Source organism: Fringilla coelebs (assembly GCF_963513975.1).
Source record: "Fringilla coelebs genome assembly, chromosome: 2".
NCBI classification, from domain to species: domain Eukaryota; kingdom Metazoa; phylum Chordata; class Aves; order Passeriformes; family Fringillidae; genus Fringilla; species Fringilla coelebs.
Window position 1 is genome coordinate 95,694,869 of NC_140029.1, and position 23,779 is coordinate 95,718,647.

The 23,779-nt window shown below is 47.4% G+C and overlaps 2 protein-coding genes across 2 annotated transcripts in view; one reads left to right on the forward strand and one right to left on the reverse strand.

Moving 5' to 3' along the window:
* Nucleotides 1-8,033, forward strand: part of NME7 (NME/NM23 family member 7) — an 89,203-nt gene extending 81,170 nt beyond the window's left edge. Inside the window, exon 12 of the mRNA XM_084201089.1 lies at nt 7,896-8,033. Within this exon, the coding sequence (XP_084057215.1) occupies nt 7,896-7,928 (33 nt within the window). The 3' untranslated portion in view covers nt 7,929-8,033. The remainder of the gene's footprint in view (nt 1-7,895) is intronic.
* On the reverse strand, nt 7,971-22,759 carry ATP1B1 (ATPase Na+/K+ transporting subunit beta 1). Its single transcript, XM_084201091.1, has 6 exons — nt 22,443-22,759; nt 19,780-19,908; nt 12,768-12,923; nt 11,906-12,090; nt 9,974-10,054; nt 7,971-9,371 (listed from the first exon to the last, which is right to left on the reverse strand). Exons 1-6 carry the CDS (start codon nt 22,540-22,542, stop codon nt 9,105-9,107), a joined length of 918 nt encoding a protein of 305 aa, XP_084057217.1. The 5' UTR covers nt 22,543-22,759; the 3' UTR covers nt 7,971-9,104.
* Nucleotides 22,760-23,779: the final 1,020 nt, after the last annotated feature.

The window sequence follows — 23,779 nt, forward strand, 5'->3', positions numbered from 1 at the left end:
AAGGCGTGACACTTCTTGATAACTCATCTGAGGCCCAGTTTGTGTCTTTGAGGCTGCTGCCTTCTTTCTTTCCCTCAGCATGTTCTCATTTTTTAACCAAAAAGCCCAGGTCCTTTTTCCATTTCTCCTTTTCCTAGAGCTGAAGCAGAGCAACAGTTGGGCTGCAACTCAGCTGCACCATGGGCAAACTACAGCAAAGAAGACAAAAAAGCCCAGGGGAACAGCTTATACAGCAAGAGCAGTAAGGGTGTGCTATAGTTGTACAGCCACATAGAAGCTCAGAATATCCTTCATTTCTGGAGCAAAGGGCCCTGCACCTTATTTGCAGGGTAGGAGAAACTGTTGTTCCATAACAAACATGCTCTGAGATGCCCATAAATTTTCATGTGGTTTCCTGTTACTGACCTCGTCCAGTTGCACTTCCCACCTCTCTCTCAGAGGTCAAATAGACAAATTATTATCTCTGCTGGTGCTTCCTGTGTGGGGTTTACCTCTTCCCATCTCACTGCAGCTTCCTTCACTGACTACCATCAAGCAACAGTAATTAAGAGAATTTAAGTCAGCTATTTTTATACGTGTTGAAATATAGGGGGAACATGGGAGGAAAAACTCAAAGCCAGACATGTTTATATGGATAGAAGACTGTGAATAAGGTTTCCTGTCTGTCATAGATGCTAATACCATGGCATATATTGACATTAGACTTTGCAAAGCTCTAGAAGCTACTTCTTCTTTGATAATTAATAATAGCTAATGATTCAAAGCATAGTCTCATGCCACTAGTGGTTTTGTGCTGTCATAGTGCTGGGCTTAGATACTGTGTTGATCCTGTGCTAGCAGCTGTGCAAACACAAAACAGGATGGCAGTGGTCACCTGAAAGGATGTTGGCTGTAGTCTAGAGCTCCTTGAAGTCACGCAGCATCTGCTGGTTTCAGTAAGAGCTGCATTCTTCCTCTTTGTCTTTAACTGTTAAGTGCACTGGCACATAGGCAGGAATGATGCATCCACAGCTATTCCTGAGATACACTGACATATGTCAGCAAGTCTCTGAGCAAGAGGCATAATACCAGACAAGTTAATTCTCTCTGAATATTCAGAATTGATAAGTGGGCAAGTTTCCTTCTACATTGGTTCTGATGGGGAGACACAGTGTGCTAAGACTATCCAGCCACAGACTGGAACTGTGGGCTTCCTCAGGTAGCTGCCTTAGTCCAGCCATTGAATAGTAACTAGATCTCTGAGGTATCCTGCCATGGCAGTTCGTGGTTCCGCACTCAGCGGCAGAGTTGAAGTCACTGAAAGCTGATGAGACTCAAAACAAACTCTTGGCCTTTTAATAGTGACCCATTCCACAGGGAAATGGAGCTTTCTAGATTCAGTGACATCTCTCAGAAGGTACTTTGAGCACTATGTTTGGGGAATTTATGCCGTTAGTTTGGTGGGATGGCATGCTTCCTGTCAGCACTCCGAGCCACAATAAGAGTAGAGGGTAGGAGCCTGTTGGTGGTGCCTTCCACTGGAACTTTCTTTCAGGATATTTTGTTACTGTCTCATCTTCATAATTTTAGCATTCTTGCCATGTGTACTCTATTGGGTCTCATGCACAAGTAATAATCTGCTGAACATCGCGGTTGCTCAGGATGGACTTTAAATGATGGGTGCCTTCTGCTTTTTTTGCTTCTTTGCTGCTTCCATCCTCACTTAAATCTATGATGTGTTGGAAAACATGTTCTTGTCTCTGTGTGACCACTTCCTCCTGTCTTGGCCATAACCTGGTAGCTCGTGAGGACCGTGACTGTCAGTGCTTTGTGAGCAGGCTAGAGAGACTGCTCAGCATTGGCAGTGCCTGTGGCTTGTACAAACACATACAAACCTGGCTTTACTTAGATACTGCAGATGTCTATGAGCAGCAGGGCCCTTTCCAGTGTTTTTATCCAGTGCCTGGGGTGTGTTTGCAGCTTGCACTGACATCTGTGGTGCACTTATGGTGTCGTGTCTCACCTTAGCTTGCTGCTTCAAGGGCACCCTACAAGACCTCTACAGCAACTCCTGACTGTGAGGCAGGCAGCAAGATAAGTGTGAAGTGCAGAGGCAGTGATCTTGAGGAATCCTCAGGATCCTCAGGAAAGCAGTACTTGCTGTCATGTTGGAGTTTGTCATGTCTGATGGGAGATGGGATCTTACACTTTATTTCATTCCATTGGTTCTACCAAGCCATTGATGTGTTCTGATGGTGACCAAAGATGTTACTAGATAAGAAGTAGAACTCCAGGTGGGAGAGTTCTGAACTAATATGTTCAGCTCCAGCTGCAGAGCAGTTGGCTTATGGTGGGGACTGAGGAGATTCAGTGAACTTGTACCTTCTTGTTAAATCTGCAAGTATCTATGCTTCAGAAGTCAGTGATCTGAGTCAGTACAGTAGTTATATGACATAAAAACAACATCTTGTTGTTTTAAAGTAGTTTTGGAGTTCACTTATTTTTCTTAGAGTAAATAGCATAAAACTCTCTTGGTATTTGTGATTGTGGTATAATGAACTACTGTCTTGTCCTCTCATATCCATCCTGTTTGGAATTCACATGTTTCTAATCTTTTATTTTATTGTTACAATTTCTAAATAGCTTCCCTTGCCCTTCTCTTCCACTGTATTTTCAGAGTTGAATATAACCATACACAATTTTTGAGGTGACAATGTTAACAGCACGTGACATAGTGTAGTGTTTATGTAATAAACACTGTAGGGTTTATGTAATAAAACCTTCCATTGCAAGGTTGGTTTTTTGGTGTATAGGGGGTTTTATCCCAGCTCTGCTTAAGAAATTGTTGTGGATAGTTGAAGTGCATGTGTACAAATTGTTCTGTCTTAGGCAGCCCGACTGGCTTTATTTCTTTTTATTTCTTACATTGTGTGATGCTTGAGAGAGAGGCAGGACTGATAAACCTGCCCCTTTTTTTTTTTTGAACAAACTAAATCCTCCTCAGATCTGTGTGGGAAAATAAGTCTTTATTTTCAGAACACATACAATCGTAAGTAAGTAGACTGTCTTCTTTGACAACCAGTCTTCTTTCTGGAGTGCTTGTGGCTGAAAGGATGCTATGAATCCATGGGCGTTTCCATGTGTTAATCTAATGATTTAGTCGTGAAGCAGCTGAGTGAACTGTAGCTGAAGTGTGGTATAGATGTCAGGTGTTAGCAAGTGTGCTTGCTAACAGCATTGGTGAGTTCATGCAGATGTACAAACTAATGTTAATGGGCAAAAAAAGCTTTTTGTTTCCTACTTGTGACCTCAAACTGAGCTAACGTGTAAAAATTTATCAGACCTTCATGTTTAGGGAAAGGGTACTGATACTGAAACTTTGGGTCAGCAAAGACTCTGGATCATGTGCCTGGATGCCTGCACTGACCAAGAAGATAAGAGTGTTGTGGTGGTTTTGGGGAGAGGGTGCTGGTGAGTGTCTGTCTAGCTGTGTGGAAGGCACCAAGATTCCTGACAGGCTCTAAATAAATACAGGGATGGAAAAGGCTTCCATCTCCCAGCTGCCAGTTTTGGTTCTGAAGAGATGAGGAAGGACTGAAAATTACTGTCATTTTTCTGGTGATGGATGAAAAGGGAATCTTTGAACTCAGCCCTTTTCTTGACAGTATGTCACCCTGTCAGCCCCCTGGCTTCTGCTATGAAGGAGACTAACAGGGTCTCTTACCAAAAACTGCCAGCCCGGAGGAACAAGGGAGAGTTGAGGTATTTCTCAATAGTGAGGGGATTTCTTTGAGGCTGCAGTTCTACCTGTGTGGAGTGCTGCTACAGCCCAAGGTGTGCCTGGGTCTGGCCTATAGACAAAAGCTCTGACTCCAAAGCTGCTCAGCAGACACCTCTCATCAGCTCTGCTGTTTGCATTGTTTTCTGGACAGAAAGAGAGGTAAATTGTAAGTGCCTGTAATTCTTACACTTGGAATCTTCAGCGCTCTTTGTGCCTGTGCAGGGCCCTGTGTTAATACCAAGATCTTTTGCTCTCCCTTGGAAAACTGGCTGTCTCACTTGATTTGCTTCCCCCTTTATAATTCTGCCTGGCCTTTCCATGCTCTTAGGGCACACATTGTTCAGATGATACTTGCTTGTGCTCAGCCAGGGCATTCGACTGGATTTTGTTATTGCATGCTGTATTAGCTCCTGAAACTTTGGGGTAACGCTTAGAAGTGCTTAGAGAGAGCAGCCAACTTCATTAACATGAGTTTTGCTGGGAGGGAGTGTGACTGAAGCAAAACTTCATGGAACTGAAGCAGCTCTCAGCTCCTCCTCAGTGAAGCAGTTTATGGGGTCAGAGCCAGTAGGTCATGGTTATTTACCTGTTGTGATTTCCTGAGCATTATTGCGATTTGTCCCTGAACAGGAGCTAGAGAGGGCATAGCTGCATGCTGCAAAGCAGATAGAGGCTTCCTAGGGTCTGCAAGGGAAGTATTGATGTTAAATTAGATCCTGTCTCACCCCTGGGAAACAGTGAGCATGCCTGAATGTTAGCATCATTGGAAAGGCATTTGGGTGGCATCTATGAAATGTGTTGGTTGGTTTCAGGTCAGCTCCTGGTGTGGATTTGTGCTCTGTCACCCTTGGATCCTGTAGAGATCAGAGGTGTGCTTGGCTCAGAGAGGCTGACCTTGCCCTTGGTCAAATGTGAGACTTGTTCAGATGTTTTGTACTGGCACAACTCCCCTTTCTGTGGTTTGGACTATGCTCAGACCTTGGGAAAGAGAGAAACTGTATTTCCTAAAATACAGGGTATTTTGGAGTATCTAACCCCCATCTGGATGCTTGATGCAAGGTATCACCAAGTCCCCTTGGATCCCCTTGGAAAAGGACCTGGTGCTTTAAAATGCGGGTTCTTCAAGGTGTCTTCAGCTGGGGCCTCATAAGATGGGGGCACCCCAAATCTCTTGGTAGTGCTGAAATCTTGGTTCTTCTGAAGTCCTGATTCTTCTCATAACGCCATATCTGTGGTCATGGGATGGGTGACTAAGTTCTGCTGCTTCTTATCCAGCACTGCCATGCTCCCAAGGGGGAGGTTCTTAGAAAGATCCTATCTGCATACCACAGATCTGCCAGCTCTTAACTGGTTTTACTGGGAACTGGGTGGCAGCTGACCCACATAAAGATAATTATACTTAAAGAGAACATACAGGCGCCTGGTTTTGCACAATATATGAAATGTAGTGTTGCTTGTTCTGATGTCTGAGCCTTGCCAATACAGTCTGTGTGGGTCTTGAACAATCTACTGAAAGCCAATGGAGAAGGAAGAGGTTTTGCACAGGTTTTAAATAAACTGAGGATGTGCAGTCCAGCCTGGAAAAATTGGTTGCACAAAATTAAGGGGCCTTTGGGGACTAAAATAGCACAAATCCTTTTCGTGCTAGAGTTAAGTGAGGAGGCATTGGGCAAGGCCAGCATTCACCTGTGTCAGTGTGTGCTGCAGAGGTGGATCAGTACTTAAATCCTAGGGGTGGCCATGCAGCTCCAGCTGAGGCAGCCCAGAGTGGGGGTGGGGGGGCATCGACTGAGCTCTATTAAACCTGCTCCATGGCAGGGAAACAGGCCTGTGCTGGCAGCAGTTGTATCAGCAACCCAGGCTGAGGAGGGACATGATGTTAGTACCTAGGAAGAAGTAGATTCCACTGCACTTAGCCTTTTTCTTTGCTCTTGGCACAGCTCCCCAACCCATACAGAGGGCTGTGCCTGGCCCGTGCTGGACACCTGCCCTTGGCCAAGCTGGGAACAGTGCTCAGAGCTGTAAAATTGATAGCTGGTGTGTGTTAGTGGAAGTGTTTGTGCAGACACAGCCTTAAAAGGCTTGTGTTGTTAAATATATGTACATATGTCTCTCTGCTTTTTATTTTACTAGTGCTTTTGTATGTCTCTCTTATTAAATGCAGGTGTCCCATATAACAAGAAGGGAGAGAAAATTCTCTTTAATGGCTACAATTATATTTGACTATGCTGAGTAAATCTGGCAGAAAGACCAGCATGTTCAGACTGGCAATTTATAATGTAACGTCCTATTAGGCAGTAAGGAAAGCGATGCCTTCCTGAGGAGAGTGAATAGAGCACCTTGAAGGCATGGTTTAATTTGCATTGGTGAGATGTCACTCCTCGAGGCCCTTGCCCTGCCTGCAGTCCCTCTGCCCCCAGGGCTGTTGACCAGCCCCCACCCAGATGAGGCTGTTTCCATGCCACTTGTGAAAGGTCATTTTGATGTCAAGGCTGCTGTGTATCCAAAGCAGCGGTGCCACTGGGCGAGCAGGGTACCCAGCTAAGAGTCTACACCTGCTTGTGGTGGGGGGAGTTTTCCTTGGACTTCGGTTGTTTGGGAATTTTTTTGACCATCCTACAGTCTTCTAGTGCTGTATCACTACGGTCTGACAAATTGCAGTAGCATTTCTAATGGGGGAAGGGGACGTGTCTGACCAGGTGCATTTACTGCCTTTTTGGGGCGTGGGGGGTGTGGTCCTTTAGTAGCAGAGTTGTCCTGAAGCCTGGGAGCAGGTGGGACTTTTCAGTGGCTGGCTGCAGGGCATGTAGCTAGTGTAGCTACTGCCCTTCCTGCCTGGTTAATCAGTGATCTGAGCAGCCATTCTGTTTTCACTGATGTGGGACATGAAAGTGATTGGGGTGGGGATGTTAGGTACAGGTTTGTTTTTGCCTAATTTCATATGCAATTCCTGAGAGTACGTTGCACAAGCCCTTTTGGACATTTGCTCAGTGAAGCAAACACAAGCACCTTAAAGTTTTCCACAATGGTTGTCCCAACCCCTGGAATAAGCCAGACTCTTTGTTAATAGTCCATGCTTAGACTTTGCACTCATATAGAGAATTAAAAGGCAGTAAAATACCTAACCATGAGTTGGGTCTTATAAAATAAAATTGGGAATTTTTTTGGTTTGTTGGTTGGCTTGGGGCTTTTTGTTGTTGTTGTTTTGATTTTTTTAATTGTCACAGAGTGATCATCTAGGAACTGGACTGTAGGGGCAGTTGATCCTACCAACCCTTGAGCCATGCAACACCATCCCCACCCAAAATGGTAGCAGTAGGAACCCATCAATTGCTGGGAGCCAAAATGGCTCAGCTTTCCTGCAGTTCTTTTTGCAGACAGAGTTTCCATTAGGGAGTATTTTAGGGCTCTCATTACAGCTTTTTAAATCCTTGCTCTAAACATACAGTAGCAAATGAAAGAGTTGAAGGTGCAATTTCTGCTGGCACCTGCTTCTTGAGAACAACATGGAACAGCTAAATGAGTGCACTAACCACCACAGCATACCACGCTTTTCCTTCTAGCAGAAGGCAAAGAGTTCAGCATCTTACTTCTCTGGGATTGTGTGTTCCACTTAGGAAGTCTTTATCAAGCCACTTGTTCTAGGATAGTCCTGTTTTGTCACTTTACATGGAGACATTCTCCCTGGTACTCTGCATCCTGCAGCACAAAGTGAGACTGACTCCTGCACAAAGCCAGCTGCCACATTTTGTCATCTCGGAGCAGCCCCAGCAGGCAGAGCCTGTCCTCAGCCATGGCCACTGGCCCAGCAGTAACACAAAGCAAGTGGCTGCCCTGAAACTCTTGTGGCTTCAGTATGCAGCCTCCCTTCTGGCTGCTGGAAGCTGGAGCACAGAGCCAGTGCCTCCAGAGGTGGAGCATGTGCAGTAATTGGGAAGAGACTTTTTGGGAATCTGACAGGCACAGGCAGGTGTTCCACAAGAGCCTCTCATCCGGGGTAGGGAGAGGGAACACTAATGAGCAGACCCCAACACTGATGTGTAACAGTTCAATGTTTCAAATGTTTCAACTGTTTCAACTCCCTTGTGCCAAGACTGTCCGGGAATGATAAAGATGCATTTTCTCTTTGCAATAGGTGCAGTACTTCTTCAAGATTCTGGACAACTAACAGGCTCCATCCTCACCCACTGCAAAGACATGCACACAGAACTGTGTGTTCATTCATTTATTTGTCCAATGTTTCAACCTGACTGAAATACAAGATCAACAAGAGCACTGTACTCCTGGCTATTATTACATGTTAGAACATAGAGTTTTGCACTTTAGACAACATTTAACACCATTCTATGGGGTACTGCATTGCTTTTATAAAGTTTAAAATAAAGATTTATTTTCAAACATGTGACTTTGGTTTATTTCATACATTACACTTTCTTGCAGAAAAAATAAAATTGTACAACTGCATAAATATAAAATTCTTCCACCATGAAAATGGCTAAAACATTCAATAAAGACATTAGCACCACAGTGTGCGATGCCTTCAGCAGGAAAAAAAGAAAAGAAAAGAAAATATACAAAGCAAAGAGTTATGCCTATCACTGAGGATAGTGATAGCCTGACCCGGTCTCTCACACAACGTTCTGGAGGATAAGGGAAGAGGTGGGGAGAGAGACAGCATTCGCTACAAAGCACAGTACACAATCACCTATTCTCTTTGACTTCACTTAAGTTAGTTTCCCTGCCACCCCTCCAAATAAAATACCCTAACACCACAGAAAAGCCAGAAGCCTTATGGAGTGCTGTTAAATATCATCTCACAGGTGGGCCTTTCTTTGAAAAGGAACAAAATAATGAGAAGTTTCATGCCAGTTCTAGTCCCATTGAGTATTTACACCTTGGACAGCAGAAGTCTTTGCTCACAAGAAGTAGAAAACAGATACAATACATGGCTTGAAAAATGACCAGAGTATGCACCTATAGTACTGTACACTAAATAAAATACACAAGGCAGCAATACTTAGGGGCCAGAAACACTGCTTACTACAAGTCAGTTATGGAATCATAATTTACAGTAAAAATGGGCATGTCCCAAGGCTCAATTTTGTTTTCTCTTGTCATTTACAGTAGAATAAATATTTGTCGCTATTGCTACACTTTGTTTACATTCTAACCTAGTAAATGCAGAAAGCTAGTGTAAAGCATATAGATTACGTGTAGGTCCCATACGTATGACAGTTTGTTCAAGACTAGGAGGTTTTCTTTTTTGTTCTTTTTTTTTTTTTTTTAAACCTTTTTAAATGGCTAGGAGAAGGAGGAGGGGGGAAGAAGAGAGTTGTGCTTACGATCAGCTGCTTTTTATGTCAAATTTAATATCAAAGCGTCCCTGGAAGCGGTCCTTGTCGCTGTAGACGATGTTCTGCCCGTAGGCCCTGCACTCCACACGCACCTCCACGTCGTAGGTCAGGTTGGTGAACTGCACTGCCACCAGCGGCTGCAGGTACCGCGGCTGCAGCAGCTTCCCGTAGTAGGGGTAGTACTGCAGCCCGAAGCCGGGGTAGCCGCCCATCCCATAGTACTCCACCGTGCCGATTTTGTCCGCATCTTCCTCTCGCTGCAGGGGGGAGGAGGAGGCACAAGCAATGACAACCACCCAAACTCTGGCGGCCCTGGGCTGTATCAGCAGCTGATTTTCAGCATGACCGTGACCTCCCATTTGGTCAGCGCTGGTCCCCACCGTGGCAGCACAGGAGCTGCCAGTGGTTTACAGGACGTGTCAGCGCACATCAGCCAGCAAAAGGGCTTTGCCTAATTTAGAGCCTCAGCCACTTACACAGAAACCACCAGAGCATCCTGTGGTACAATTGCACAGTCTTTGGCTACAGAAACTTTGCTGTTTCTCAGCTGCTTTGCACATGCCGAGTATGAAAACCTCCTTCCATGGAGGCCTTTTTTGCTGGCTCCAGCACAGCACTTGGAAGCCAAATGGCTATTTTTGAAGATACCTTTAATTATCTTGCCCTTCTTTTACCCCACTCTGTGAAGGTAGCACTAACTCATCCATCAGCAGGGCTTTGAGAAACTTCTGTTACCCCAAGCAAGAACCACCCCATTTGTCTATGGAAAGGCAGGCAAGGGGATAACTACTACACTTGGACAAAGGCTTAGTCATCCCCCGCAGCTTCCCAACTCTGCTCTGTCGCATTTCCAACTTACCTTGGCAACACAGTGGACAGGGATGAGATTTGGGTTGTATTTTGCCATAATCTCAGGAGGTAGGCTTTCATTGACTGGAGCCTAGAAGAAATCCAGAACAAGGGGATGTTACACAGTGGACACTCCTCTGCAGACTGGAGCACCTTTGCAGCAACAAAGATCAACAGTACTGAACACACACCATTAACTGGAATCCCTTCTAAGCACAGCTGTCAGTGGTTCTTGGGACTGACAAGTAGTGTAACACAACTGGAAGCAGGGGAACTTGACCCAAGCTGGGTCAAGAACTGCTGGCTGTTCTTACAGCTTCACCTGCTGTGGATACAAGCAGGTCAGGCTGGGTTTAGTTCCGTGGTGTCCCTGGGGAAAGTGTTTCATGGCAGAGTGTCGGTGGCTAGTGGGGCTCATTTTTGCAAGCTCAGGCAGTTGCAGGATTGCACTGGTGCAGGATTTGCCACCTGCCTGCCCAGTGTGTGCAATCAGGACTTGAAATGCACAGGAAAGAACAAAGTGTGGCAGTCTCACTCTGACACTGCTGAACTTCAACACCACCAACAAGGAAGGACAAAAGCTCTGGGTGTTATCAGAGATAAGTGTGAGTTCCAACTCTCATAGTCCAACCACTAACCCGGCTGGTCTTTGGTCTTTTAAAGTGCAGCAGTATTGTTTGACAACATTGCAGTTTCAGATCTGCTTTACAAACACTTTTCCCAATGCAAGAACTACTGGGTCTCTGCTGGAGCACGGAACCACAAAATAAATACTGCCTTGTTTACCTTATTTCTAAATGAAATCTGCAAAGTCATTCCGCGACCAGACCCTGCTGTCTAATGCAGTCTGGAGGTCTACAGAGCTTCATTGCAAAAAAAGAGAGAAACACACAACTGTTCTCTTCCCCAGTCATCAAACATGCATATCTCGTGTCATCCTACAGCCACCACAGTACATTCTGCTGAAATGTTTCCACCATGCATCAGATAAACCAAAAGTTTGTTCATTTTTGTAGCACAGGACAAGCTCTCTGGAGGAAAACATTCTTCAGGACTCATTAGCACCAATTCCCATCCTCAAGCGCCCTGACAGATGGAAGTGAAGGTGGCCTAGAACGCCATTTGCACTGTTCTCCATCCAAAAGATGGAGTGGCAGGTTTTGTACACCACCTTATCCAACAGCATGTGTTTTGCCACTGAATTCTTAAAAGAAATTTTTAGCATTTTTATGCACTGGGGGAAAACCAGAAGGAAAACCATGAATACCCAGATTAACACCCTTCGGCATTACTGCAGCCTTCCCTTGGGTGAAGGGCAGAGCAACCAGTTAGCAGAGATATCCTAAAGCCTCTGGAAAACTACATTAAATTAACTAAAGACCTCCTCACCTTTCTTGCAGCTGTGCCTGACTTTCAAATGTAGTTTACTCTTTCAAGCCTGTGTTTCACTCTGGTATTTAATATTAGCATTTCATAAATTAATTAAGCAGTTATGGCAAGGCAGACAAGACTGCACTGCCTGAGGAAAAGAATGGAGTGGATCAGGGCATGACAAAATGTACTAATGTTACTACAGACAGGGTTGGCCTGGGATGGTGCCATGGAAGCATACAGGAATTTAAAATGGAATTTATAATTTGAAGAAAATGCCCCTTTATAGCAACTCCAATAGCAGGCTGAGAAGTTACCAGATAAATAACCAGGAGGTTGCACTGGGAGGTTCAGAGCTACTTGTTACCAACTTGCAGTGCACGACTTTCACTGCTTCACAATAAAAAGCATTTTTAAAGCAAATTACTCAAATTGTCTCACAGTTTATCCTCTGCAGAAAGGGTTTAATACTGATCTCTTTCTGGAAACCAAAAAGCAGGCATAGCAAATCTGTAGCCAACCCTTCCTCCTGATCAGTAGCTTCCATTAGAAAGGGAAGAAAGATACTTGCCTGAGGTTTGAAGCCAATAATTCTGTTGAGCTTGACAAGGATGCATGGTTTGCCATCCTTGTAGCCATAGGTGGGATCATTTAATCCAGAACAGTTTTCCAGCCATTCACGTTTGAATTTGCAGACCTTCTTCTGGCCCTGGGCATCATTATATGGTCCTCTCTCTTTGTATTCAGTAGGTGTGTCTGTCACAGCAGGGGAAGGAAAACACAACCAGATGCATTGGGACCTTGTGCATGTCACTTACACTTCCCTGGGCAGGTGGGATTTGCCTCACCAGGGCAGTTAAGGCACTCCACAGACCTACGCCCAGCCACCCCCCAACACAGGGCTGCTCCCAGACCAGCAAGTTTTATGGAGCTTTGTTTTATAACAGATTTCTTCCAGAGCCATCTGGCTCAGAGACTAATTTTTTTCTGGGCAGCTTTTACAAGTGGGTTCCCCTCAGATTTGATACAGACGTATTATGAGGTGAGAGTCTCATTCACATGATTACAAATAACCTATTAAGGGTAAACACCTCCCAGATGTTTGACTGCATGGCACAAAGAGGACCAACACTAGCTTTAGCAAAGTCATCAGTAAAACCCCAGTGGCTTTCAGAGAGAATAAGGTCAGTGCCATCTTCAGAGTCAGCTGAAGAATGAGTTCTCCAAGTGAAATGTGGGGGTTCCCAACCCTCCAATAAGCTACTAAGTACGGCCCAGTCTGGTCTGCCCAAATAAAATTAACGAGCAGCCAGTTCACACACATGCTGCTGGAACAGCTGAAGACCAAGACCACCACTGCTCACCCTCAGCTTCTGGTAGACCTGACAGAGGCATCATTCAGTCCTCAGCTGTAGGAAACAATCAAGACTTACCTCCACAGTCCTGAAACACGATGTTTTCAGTTTGTTGCTCATCACTGTAGTCCCTTAAGAAATTAGCCAGGTTCCTCACATAGGGTTCATAACTTTTGGGATCAGAGGCCGTAAAGGCAATTTCTGTCTTTTGAACCTGGGGGACTTGAGTCAGTCCTAAGAAAAGCAAAGTCAGGGAGAAAACATTAAGTATACCTCAGAGCTGCACAGCTTCCAGGTGATGCCAAGAACATAACTCCTAATAATAATCTCTATTTTTCAGACCTAAGAACTTTGACAAGACAGCTTAAGCTCACTGGAGAAGAGGTTCTTCTCTTTCCAGCAACAGTCTTAAAATATTTATCACAGTGTTTGTGTCAGGTAAAAACACAAAAATCACAAAATGGAGAAGTGAGGCTATGAGGTCTAGCCTTCCTTCAAGAAAAAAGAGCCAACCACAGGTCCACTATGTACTTCTGCCTCCTCCTTGAGGACAGAAGGGAAGAGGCCAACCACACAAGAACATAAGTATCCCTAACAGGCTGCCTTCAGTGTCTGCAAACTGTGGTTAGGGTACAGCACAGCTCTCCCCTCGTGAGCTCCTGCAACAAAAGACAAGAGGTTTCCCAAGTCCGGTCATGCTCTGCCAGCTGGAATCCATGTGGCCTTTGTGTGTCTCCCCTGTGGGATGCAGGGCAGGAGACATTTTCTCCCTTAGTAAATTCAGCTGCCTGAGCACTGCCTCCTCTCTTTTCACTGCCTAATTGGGTATTTCTGACTGTAAGAGACCTCAGAAGTTGAGTTCTATCAGCAGCTCATCACCAAGGAGGTGAGTAGGAAATGCCACCACACAAAAGAATTGTTTAAAAGACTCTCCACATTCTGGGCTGTTCTAAACAGCTGAGATTTAGACTATAATAATGATGCATGGATAAGAGACTATAAACAAGAAATGCCTACAGATAATGAAAAGCACCATCTCCTTTGCTCTTCATTGTGGAACTTGGAAATAATTGTTCCTATGCAATGTTTAGGTCACATTTTAATTGAAAGTATTGATGCATGGCTAACACTTTAATTCAAGTAACGGGAACCAAGTTCATGCTGCCTTTGTGGCAGTGACTGTAATTATTAAGGTTCTGACTTCAGTTCAGTTTGTCCTCTTCATTTTAGCAAGATGGGGAAAAGGAGCAAGAGAGCAGCATTTGCTTTGACAGCTTTCAGAACAGGCCTGTTGCCAAGAAGCTCCACTGGTGCAAAACTCAGGCAGCTTAGCCGGCTGGCCCCAACCCACAAGAGCTTGTGACTCCAGCAATTTTTCCAAAGCCACTTGAGTGCTTCTGCTCAGTCCCTCTGCAAACCAACTCACCACTCCCCCCCACCCCCCTGCCACTACCCACTAACTTGGAATTTGTAACCTAAGACAAAGATTACCTTTGTTCCCCTAAACACGGCTCCTGGTCACCAAGATTGCGAGAAGTCCAGCAAGGAGCTCCGGTGTTTCAAGTTTAATTCCTGAAGCAGCTTTCCACTGCTCAAAAATCCCTCTGCTACAAAGGGACCAGGCTGAGTTTACAAGTTTAGAAGCACTTCTCCATTCCTCTAACAGAATGACATCCTACCCTCCCAAAGTCAGTGGCTTTCAACCCTTTTTCAAGCAATTACTCATTTTCTTGCTTCAAAACAGTTATAGATAGAAAAAAATACACCAGTTTCCATTTTAGTAAGGGACTTCAAACCCATCCTGCCAAGGCCTTCTCATGTTACCACTCAGCTGGGAAGAAAAGACTGAGTCACCTGAAATGGCTGTCTGGAATTAAGCAGAGGCAGGCCAGGCCTTAGGTCCTCTCCTGGGTCTGCCTTTTCCAGAGTTCAAGTTACAGATGACATACATATTCAAGTGTATAAATACAAAAAAAAAGAAAAAAAAAACCAAGATAATGTGGCCAGGCTTGTTAAGTTCCACTCAGGCAGGTGAAGTTGTCAGTTTTGCTCAGGACCTCCCCACCTCTGTTTCTTGTCTTGGCCAAGGTAACACCGAGGGCACCCACACAGGCCTGGGAAAGGTGATGTGAAGGTCAGCAATAAGCCCTGTGGTTTGTAAAAGCCACCCAGTAAAGATCTCTGTTCTCTCTTTAAGAGAGCCTGGCCACTGACAGATGAAGTCCAAAGCCAATCCTCCGCTCATCAGACAAGTGGCTTGGCTGGAGAACAGACTGCCATCCCAAAGCATCCCTGTCTTGCACACCTCCACAGAACTGCCATGAAGCCCAGGCAGTACATCCAAGCAGCTGTTCCAGCAGCCAGCACAAAGGAACCACTGTTCCTGCCAGGTAGCCCTTGGCCCAAGCTGGGCTGTTTTCTGCCTAATTGGGAGCATTTACAGGTGGCTGGATGAACCAGACTAGACCAGGCTTTGGCACACGAGTGGTTGCTTTGTTTAGGATAGGAGCAAAGTGGAGATCAATCTTCCCACTTACAAAGCAAGAAAGACAATCTTTATGAATATTAAAGACTCGTAATGAAAAATATCTTTATCCTAATTAAAAAACTGTGCTACTGGCTTCTACCACAACCTCCATTCTCACATGCCTGCAACTGAGTGGATGTGAAGCCCTAAGCCCTGATGTATCATTTCCTTCTGTACATCCCATAGCCAAACTAAAAGCTGCAGTGGTGTTAGCAGAGCAGCACTGCCACTGAAACCTTAAGCAATCTTGTGTGGAAAACCAAGCATGCTGTACAATGGCAGAAGGTAACCTCTGCGGAACACTAACCTTTCTGGAACATTCTCTCACCCCCAGTTGGCAACTTAAGCAAGCAAGACAAGAAAAAACACTTAAAAGTTGAGTCCTTGCAGTACTACCTGGCATGTATTGCTAGACACCCAAGGAAGTGTGTGGCTGGCATGAATGAAGCTTTTACAGGCTGCATGCACATGAGGAAGCCATTCATGAGCAAGTCCTATGGGGGAAAAGAAACAAACCCACGGGTGCTTCCAGAGCCAGGAGTCTAACAACCCTCTCCCCATCCTCAGACTGTAATCTGTATGACCAGCTCTGCAGCTCAAGCTATTACAACTGAGATGTACCATGGTGTCACATGGTTATGCTGTTCTTTCCACATGAAAGAATAAAGTAACTCACTGCTAAAATACTGACAAATTAGAAAATTGCCACAACTGGCCCTTCAGAGTGCCTTGTTAGGAAATAAGACTCTTCTTCACTTGGCTGGCATTGTCCATATAAATGAAGAGCAATGCCTTGAGTTGGTAATGGACACCACCTTTTCTTGGCTGCGACTATACAAGGACATCAAATACCAAAAAAACCCACATAAAGTCATTTGGTTCTTTTTTTCAGCTACAGTTCCACTTCCAAAATGCCACTGCAGATTAAAATCCTGTTTATTCAAGTTCATTTAAAAAAAGTTTTCCACATAGATTTTATCATTCTGAGCTGCAATAGCAAGACTTCAGGAGAAGTATCCTGAGGGTAAAGAGGAAGAAACTACAAGCGGGAAGTCAGGCTTGTTATTAGCTATATAAGGCCATAGTAACCACTCTTGCTCCATCACACCATGCTCATTTCCAAGTACCATGTAATCTTTGTTCCAAATGAGTATGAACACTCATGAGATGACACAAACAAATCAAGTGATCACTACACCCTCCCCCAGCTCACTATGTGAGGATAGACTTTAAAAGTCACCATATCAATGTCCTTCCCAGCTTCCAGTCAACCTCATCCCCAAAGCGCAAAGAACAGGGGTTGAGTTTTCTGCAAACGCAGCAAAACCTGCTTGGCTGCAACATCCTGAAGACTGAGATTTTCCCAAGCACAGGTGCTGCTGAGATGAGAGAAGCCAAGAGGTGCAACTTCCCAGGAGGCAGCACACACTCCTTTGAAGTCTCCCTGCCACCTTGCTGCTGCTGTCCAAGTCAAATAAGCCAAGTGGGGAACACACACCGAAGCAGCCTTTCTGTGATGCACTCACTGCCCAAGCAGCAGTGCCCGAAGCAGGAACACCTGAAATCCCCTGGCTGGAGCAGGGATTCTTCCTTCCAGCCACCACTTAGAAAGCTTTGCCTCGGGCTGAAGCGAGGTCTGTCCCCTCAACCAGCCCGCGACAGAATGCTGTTCCACGGGATGCACGCCACAAGATGGCAGGACACACAGCCCAATTTGTATTGGGGTGGGGAGGGGGAGAATGAAGCTCTATTTTTTAGGGATGCTTCTTAAGAGGCAATATCCTCATCCTTCACTAGTAGCAGGGTTAAGTCCTCTGTGTTCAAAGCAGAGTCCGAGCCTGCAGCACACGTGGAACTGGGAGCTGGGGCTGTCGCAATGGCAGGGCTGGAGGCAGGTGAACTGCACTGTCCCTTCCCCCACCACAAGACAAAAGGAAAACCAGTGTAATGGAAAGGTACAATGCTCAGCTTGCCCTGAAGCCCTGTATAACATTCCTGTTGTGTTCAATGCAGAAACCAATTACCATATTAATGACACTTGGCTACAAAAATAGCACTTTATGGCTTTCAATGTTATACCCATGTCAATAACTCAATACAACACCCTGTAGGTTTTGCTGCTGTTATGAAATCTGTGGTATTTCAGAACAAGAATGATATTATAGCAGCCCCTACAGCATTTACTCTTGCAAATCTTGAAGGCAAGTTAGTTTTCTCTTTCTCAAAACATTCTGGGCTGACACAACAGTGACTTGCCCAAGAAGGACAGAGCACTGTAACAAGAATAAAACCAGCTTTTCTGGCTCCCTAGCAAATCCCGGGCTTTATCAAGCTGCCAGTATACTTACTTGGCTCACAAGTTTTCCCACAAGAACCAGGAATTAGAATTGCACAACATCCTACTTTATATGGTTCATCATGTGCAGGTGTCTCAGATCACAAAGTTCAACTTTGGTGCTCACCACACGTGTGTTCCTTGACAGAACAGCAGCTGTGCTTGCAGCACTGGGGAGAATCCTGCACATCCAGAGAATACAGGGATTGCTGCCCCCCCCAAACAGCAGTGCAGCCACTCACTACCTGTCAGTGTCTCTGAAAGCCTGCATTAAAGGGCGATTTTGGACTCGCAGTTTCACGGCTGGTGTGCTACAGAACAAAGAATGTACTGGATACAAAGTGCCAGCCTCCACCATGCCCTGCACCAGCTTGTCCACATCTGCAGGAAGTGCTGTCAAGTGATGCTCTGCAAAGGATCCTGTTCTATTTACTAATTATTTCTTTGAAGTTTTATGCATATGCCACTGCAGCTTGGTTCAAACCCCTTGTTTACTGGCTCCCCACTGTCACACATTCAAGGAGGTGGATTTTGCTCCCCTTGATTTCAGTACCCATCCTGAAAGCTTATTACAAAAGATTCCTCACAACCTTGTAATTGTTCCTCCATTTTGATTTCTGCAGTACAAACTACAAGAATGTCTTGAAATTCAATTCCTTTTCTTTGTTAAAAAAAAGAAGCCCCAGAAAAACTGGTGCAGTATGCAATTACGATATTAATAAAAATCCTCTGCAGGCTGAAGTTGTTCACAAAAATTTTACCAGAGTTGCTTTGAAATTGGAATCATAAACTGCTGTTTCACAGAAAGCAACTGGTTTACTTAGAACAGGTAATTATGTGACATCTGGCTGAACAGCAGGGCTATCTGGGTGAGACCTAAGATCCATGGGTGCCTTTGCTAATTATTTCATGAAGGGGAAAAACACATTACTTAGTAACAATTACCCCAGCATTAGCCATGTTGGCTTTTCAGATGCAGCCAATGGCTCTGGGCAGTATCAGTGACAGTCTTTCCTCCAAATGTCAGGGTCCACTGCAAAGATTACAAGAGCTGCTTTCAGTCCTTAAGACAGCATTTGCCCCAACCATGGTGGTGGTACACGAAGAAGTAAAACACAGTAACACAGCAGTTCCAGCCTCTGTTCTGAGTTTCAAGCATGCTGGTAGAAAAGCAGTTATTGGGAAAAGATGACTTAGCTGAGCTGTAACACCATTTGGTGACAGTGTCATTCCCTGTGTTTAGGGCAGGGCTTCACAGCACAGCACGACAGGCAGCGGGGCTGCAAGACACAGCGCAGCATCAGGGCCAACTTGTGTAGCTACCAGCCATCAGCGTCACAATTGTCACTTAAATACCACTGTTATTAAAAGCTTCTGAACTGTTTCACAGAGCAACCGGAGACGGATCGTTAGGATGCCCAGTGCCAGGCAGCCTCAAGGTCATTTGCAATGTGGGAAAGCAGCAGTTGCGCAGCTCCCCCTGCGCTCCAGCCGCCGGCTGCGGCGGAGTCAGATAGCGCAGCGCAGCCTGGGCAGGCGGAGCACAAACCTGCAGCCAGGGCCACTCACTCCTTCTGCCCTACCCAAGGCCAGCTGGCCACAGACACCGCTCAGGCATCATTGTGAGCACATATTTCTATGTCTGTGAGGAGCTACCAGACCCACCCACCCTCCCTTCACCTCCCACAGCAATCAGCTGCAATTCCCACTATTGAGTGCCACAGCGTTTCTAGAGAAGGGGTACTTTGGTGTTGGATCAAACAATTCCATGAGCACTCCCAGAACTGGCACTGTCCCCTCGCTCCTTGTACACGCCGCTTCCACTGATAGAGCCAACGTTTTATCTTTATCCCTTCACTTACCCATGTGAAGAGAGTGGTTCTGAAGGAAGAAAAATGGAACCTAGCTTCCTCATACAGCCTGTTCCCAAAAGTGAAGCCTTTTAGCCTCACCCAATCACTTCAGCTTAGGGGAAGAGAAAACCAAAGCAGGTTCAAGTTCCTCTCAGAGAGGAAACATTTTTCCTGTGATGCAACCTTTAATTCTAGCAGGATTTTCTTCAAGCCCCAGTACTGTTAACACAGAAGGCTGAGAACACACCCACCCCCTACAAATATGTGTTGCAGCAACGACGCGCTTATTTCATACTCCTTCGTGAGGTGAGTAACCGACCCCGCCTTCCCAGAACAGCTTGCACGAAGTCAAACACGGGCCTCCTATTTAGTTACCTGGAGGTGCCACTCGATCCTGGTATTTGGGCTCAAATTCACTGACAGTGAGCAACATCACTTGGATGGTCCCGATGAATATACCTGCCAGGCAACCGTAGAAGATGACATAGAAGAGGAGGATCTTAACTGCAAGAGAAAACAAACAAAGAGGAATCAAATCAAGTTCTCATGGCAGTCACGCTTCAGGACAGTACTTCCAACCTTTGCCACTTGCAAGGAGGTGCCCAGCACACGAAATTCAGATGTTGCAAAGACATCTATTTAACAGTGAGATTATGCCCTGATGCAGACGGGAAATGTAAGGCACTCCAGTTGTTTGGTGGTGGGAAACATGAGCTCCTGACAACTTAGAAATCTGTGAATCGGGATTTGGGCTCATAAAGACTAAACCGTGCTCCCCCACACCTTCAAGGATCCCTTGGCTGACCCAGCAGCACCACCACAGGCCCGTGCACTTGACACGGTCAGTGATTCACGTGCCCCACAGCAAGCACGGGTGTGCTTGAAGGATACTCATTCCACACAGCTCTGGGGCTCAAAAAAAAATTTCCAGGAGCAGTACCAGTAAGTGTTTAATTCACATTTACAAGCCATTGTAAAGCCTGATCTCTTCCAGTAATTCAGGCCATCACCTCCAAAAAAAGACAACGGGTAAAGAGTTCAGGCCAAATTAATTTCAGGACTCCATCTCAAATGTAGGAAAGTAGTCTTAAGGTGTCAAAATTCTGCATATTTACCAGTCTTGTGTGCCTACAAAGACACTCTGGCAGCGCTCATACCAATTAGAGTGTGAATTACGTAAGAACGAAAGACTAAATGTAGTTTCAGTCTAGAAGGAATGTCTAGAATCATCTTGAGGGGAGACTGGAAAGAACGGAGATGCAGCCCAGCTCTGGGTATCGGTTACCAATTTACAAGGATTATCTGAACAGATTAACTGCAGGGTAACATGCTGTACTACACACCACCAGGCCACCTACAAGGGTAGGCCAGCCCATGCCAAGCAACTGTACTGCTCATCAGGCTGCAGGGACAAGCAGTGACCAAAGACAACTTGAGAGCCAGCCTGCTTGATCTCAGACTGTCCTCACCTAATCGCAAACAAAACAGATGTAGTTTATTTGAAGGACTTGAAGTGATGAGCTACCAGAGATGGGGAGTAAGTAGTGGGTGGAAATATTCCTCCTCATTCCCCAGCTCCATCAAAAAAACCCCCTACATCATTGGAGAAGCCTCGCAATGAAAGCTGGCATCTGGCTGTTCTAAGTCTATGAAAGACAGAAAACAGGACGGCCACCCAGAGAAACAGAGGCTGAGGGACACTGTCAGAAAGGCACTCCATCCTCTTGTCTTCCTCGGTGCACCGGAGGTAGCCAGGGCTGGAGGGCAGACCTGGGTGCAGTAACATGGTGCTCCAGGAGTTAAAGCACTCTTTGGTATCCAGGCAGCGTAAAGCAAATGGCCGTGACGTCAGGGACGTGTGGAAATTTTTTCCAGAGCACGGTCATAGGAGGTGCTGTTGTAACAAACCAAACACTAATGCTGTTGTCTGCAGCGTAATGCCTTTGAGTTTTGTAACATCAAAAGGCAAACGCTGGGAGGTAGCTTATTTAATCAGGTTGCCTGCCAGGATGCTCTAAACGCCAAAGACACCTTAAAGGTCAAAACTCCAAGGTCTCAGAAAATACGCAGTGGGTCTAGAAACTGAGCACCACAGAGGTGAAGGAAAAAGCTTCTTGCAACAGGTAGGCTTATAACAGAAGAATCTGATCGTCAGCCTGCAGATCGACTCAGCAAATGGAAATCAGTTCTAGGCAGATAGGTACGGACAATTTGGGAGAAGGACCTGGTTCAGCCTCCGTGTTTAAAGCGCTGCGCAGTTGCCTGGTGCCTCAGAAGCAGAAAATACCTCTCCATGCGCACCCACAACCCCATTCTGCTCACGTAAAGATACGGCAGAAGCCTGCTCTAGTCCACCTGCCAGAGCTGCCGGCTCTGGACGTGGCACCTCCGGGCCAATCCATTACAATAGGAGCTGAATTCAACATCGCAAGGGTGGTAACATCAGCTGTGGTTGGCAGCAACTGGAAGGCTGTTATTTGCGTAAGGAAATTAAAAACCTCTTTAAGCTAAATGCAGTGAATACAGCACAAGCATTTATGAGGCATGTACATAGAGACATTTCCTTCTTGCGGAGATATTAAAAGTCAATTGCTCTTTCCCAGCGGAGTAAAACTCGCTTAGTTTCATTTATCCAGAGAAAACAGAAAAAAGAAAAAGCCTCTGAAAGGTCTAAGGCAGATGAGAGCTGGAAGGTCAGGGTCCCCCGACGGCGATGCTCCCAGGCCGGGCCAGCCACCGGGAAAGGAAGGAGACCCAAGGACGAGGCGCCCTCGACAAGGTCGGCCCGACCCCGCCTCACCCCCGGACCCACCTGGAGCCGCACTCGACGGGCAGCGCTCGCCGGCCCCCGCGGGGCCCCAGCGGACACCGAGGGGAGAGAGCAGGGGGACCCCGTCCCTGCCTCCCTCGCCCCCCGGGGACGCCCTGCCACCAGCCCCCCCCGCCCCGGCCGCAGCCCCGCCGCAGCCGGCGGAGGCGGAGCGCCGGGGCCGTGCTGCAGCGCCCGCCGCAACGCCGCCCCCCGGCCCCGCACTCACACCAGCTGCCCCCGGTGCGGCCCAGCAGCTCCTTCTTCTCCGAGTTCCAGATGAATTTCTTCCAGTTGCCATCACCGTCCTTGGCCTTCCCGCGGGCCATGGCGAACAGCGGGGTGGGCGAGCGGCGTGCGGAGATCTACAGCCCTCAGCGGGCGGAGCGGGCAGGACCCGGCTGGGCGGAGCGGCCCCAGAAGGTGCGGATGGGTGCGCCCGCCCCGGCGGCGCCGGCCCGACGGGGCAGAGCGGGGGAGGCGGCCAGGGGAACGCGGGAGCGGCGGGGGGAATGCGGCGGAGCGCACGGGGCACGGAGCAGCCGCGCTCCCCGCACAGCGCCCCTTCATATACACCGCGGGCTCCGCCCTGCCCGCGCCGCCGCCAATGCGGGTCCGCCGAGCGCTCCGCGGGCGGGGCCCGGCGGCGGGAGCGTCAAGGAGGGAGGGGGCGGGGGGCTGCGGCACCGGCACCGGGGGGAAGGGTGGGTGCTGGCCGCCCACTGCTCACCGGAGCTCCGACCCGCCGAGCCGGGCAGGTGCGTGCGCGCTACCGCGGGGGCGCGCGTCCCTTGCCCGGCTGTAGCTGCACACCTGTGCGCGCGCCGGTCCGCACACGTGCCCGCCCGCTCCCGGTATTCCCGCCCCGCCTGCTCCCTGCGGTCCCTGCTCCCCGCAGCAGAGCCGGTCGCCGGGCGCTGCTGAGCGCCATCCCTCTCCCTCTCCTGCTCCTAGCGCCTCGCGCGGCCGCCCGCCCCGCTCCGCCGGTCGGGCCGCGCTCCGGCAGGTTCGCGTGTATCGCGGCTGCGGAATAATGAGCGCCGGCAGCGCTCCCGTCCCGGCCCCGCGCTCTGCCCCCCGCGCCCCGGGAGCACCAGCCGGAGGGGCGGGCAGTGTCTCCCCGGCGGCAGCGGGCCTTGCCCGTCCCCTGTGGCGGGAGGGACACGACTCGCACACGCGACAGCCGCCGCCCTTGCGGGGTGACCTTCAGAGCGCTGCACAAACGCCACAGCCGCCTCGGGGTCGGGGAATACCCAGCCGCCGGCCCGGCCGGGTGGGGTTGGGGGGTTTTCTGCGGGGGCACCTCTGTCATCACAGGTAACCAATGTGCCTTGGTTGCCTGCTACTATTACAGGACACTTAAATTAAATCTGTGCATCCAAGCACACTTGGGTTTACTTCTGAACTTCCTGTCGAGTTGTAATATTGTATTCCACACATTTTCTCACCCTTAAGCTACTGATACATTCTCTGAACTTTTGCTCCGTCTTTTTTTTTTTTTTTTCCTTAAGGTCTAGAGTTGCAATGAATGCACATAAGATGAGCCTTTCCATGGTACTACCTAGC

Excerpts from the sequence above, each read along its gene's own strand:
- ATP1B1 (XM_084201091.1), bottom strand. The coding sequence starts at position 22,542 with ATGGCCCGCGGGAAGGCCAAGGACGGTGATGGCAACTGGAAGAAATTC. Across the intron at positions 19,909-22,442 it reads CCGCACCGGGGGCAGCTGGT|TTAAGATCCTCCTCTTCTAT; the intron begins GTGAGTGCGGGG and ends TTTCTCTTGCAG. Across the intron at positions 10,055-11,905 it reads TTATTGGCTTCAAACCTCAG|GCTCCAGTCAATGAAAGCCT; the intron begins GCAAGTATCTTT and ends GATTTCTTCTAG.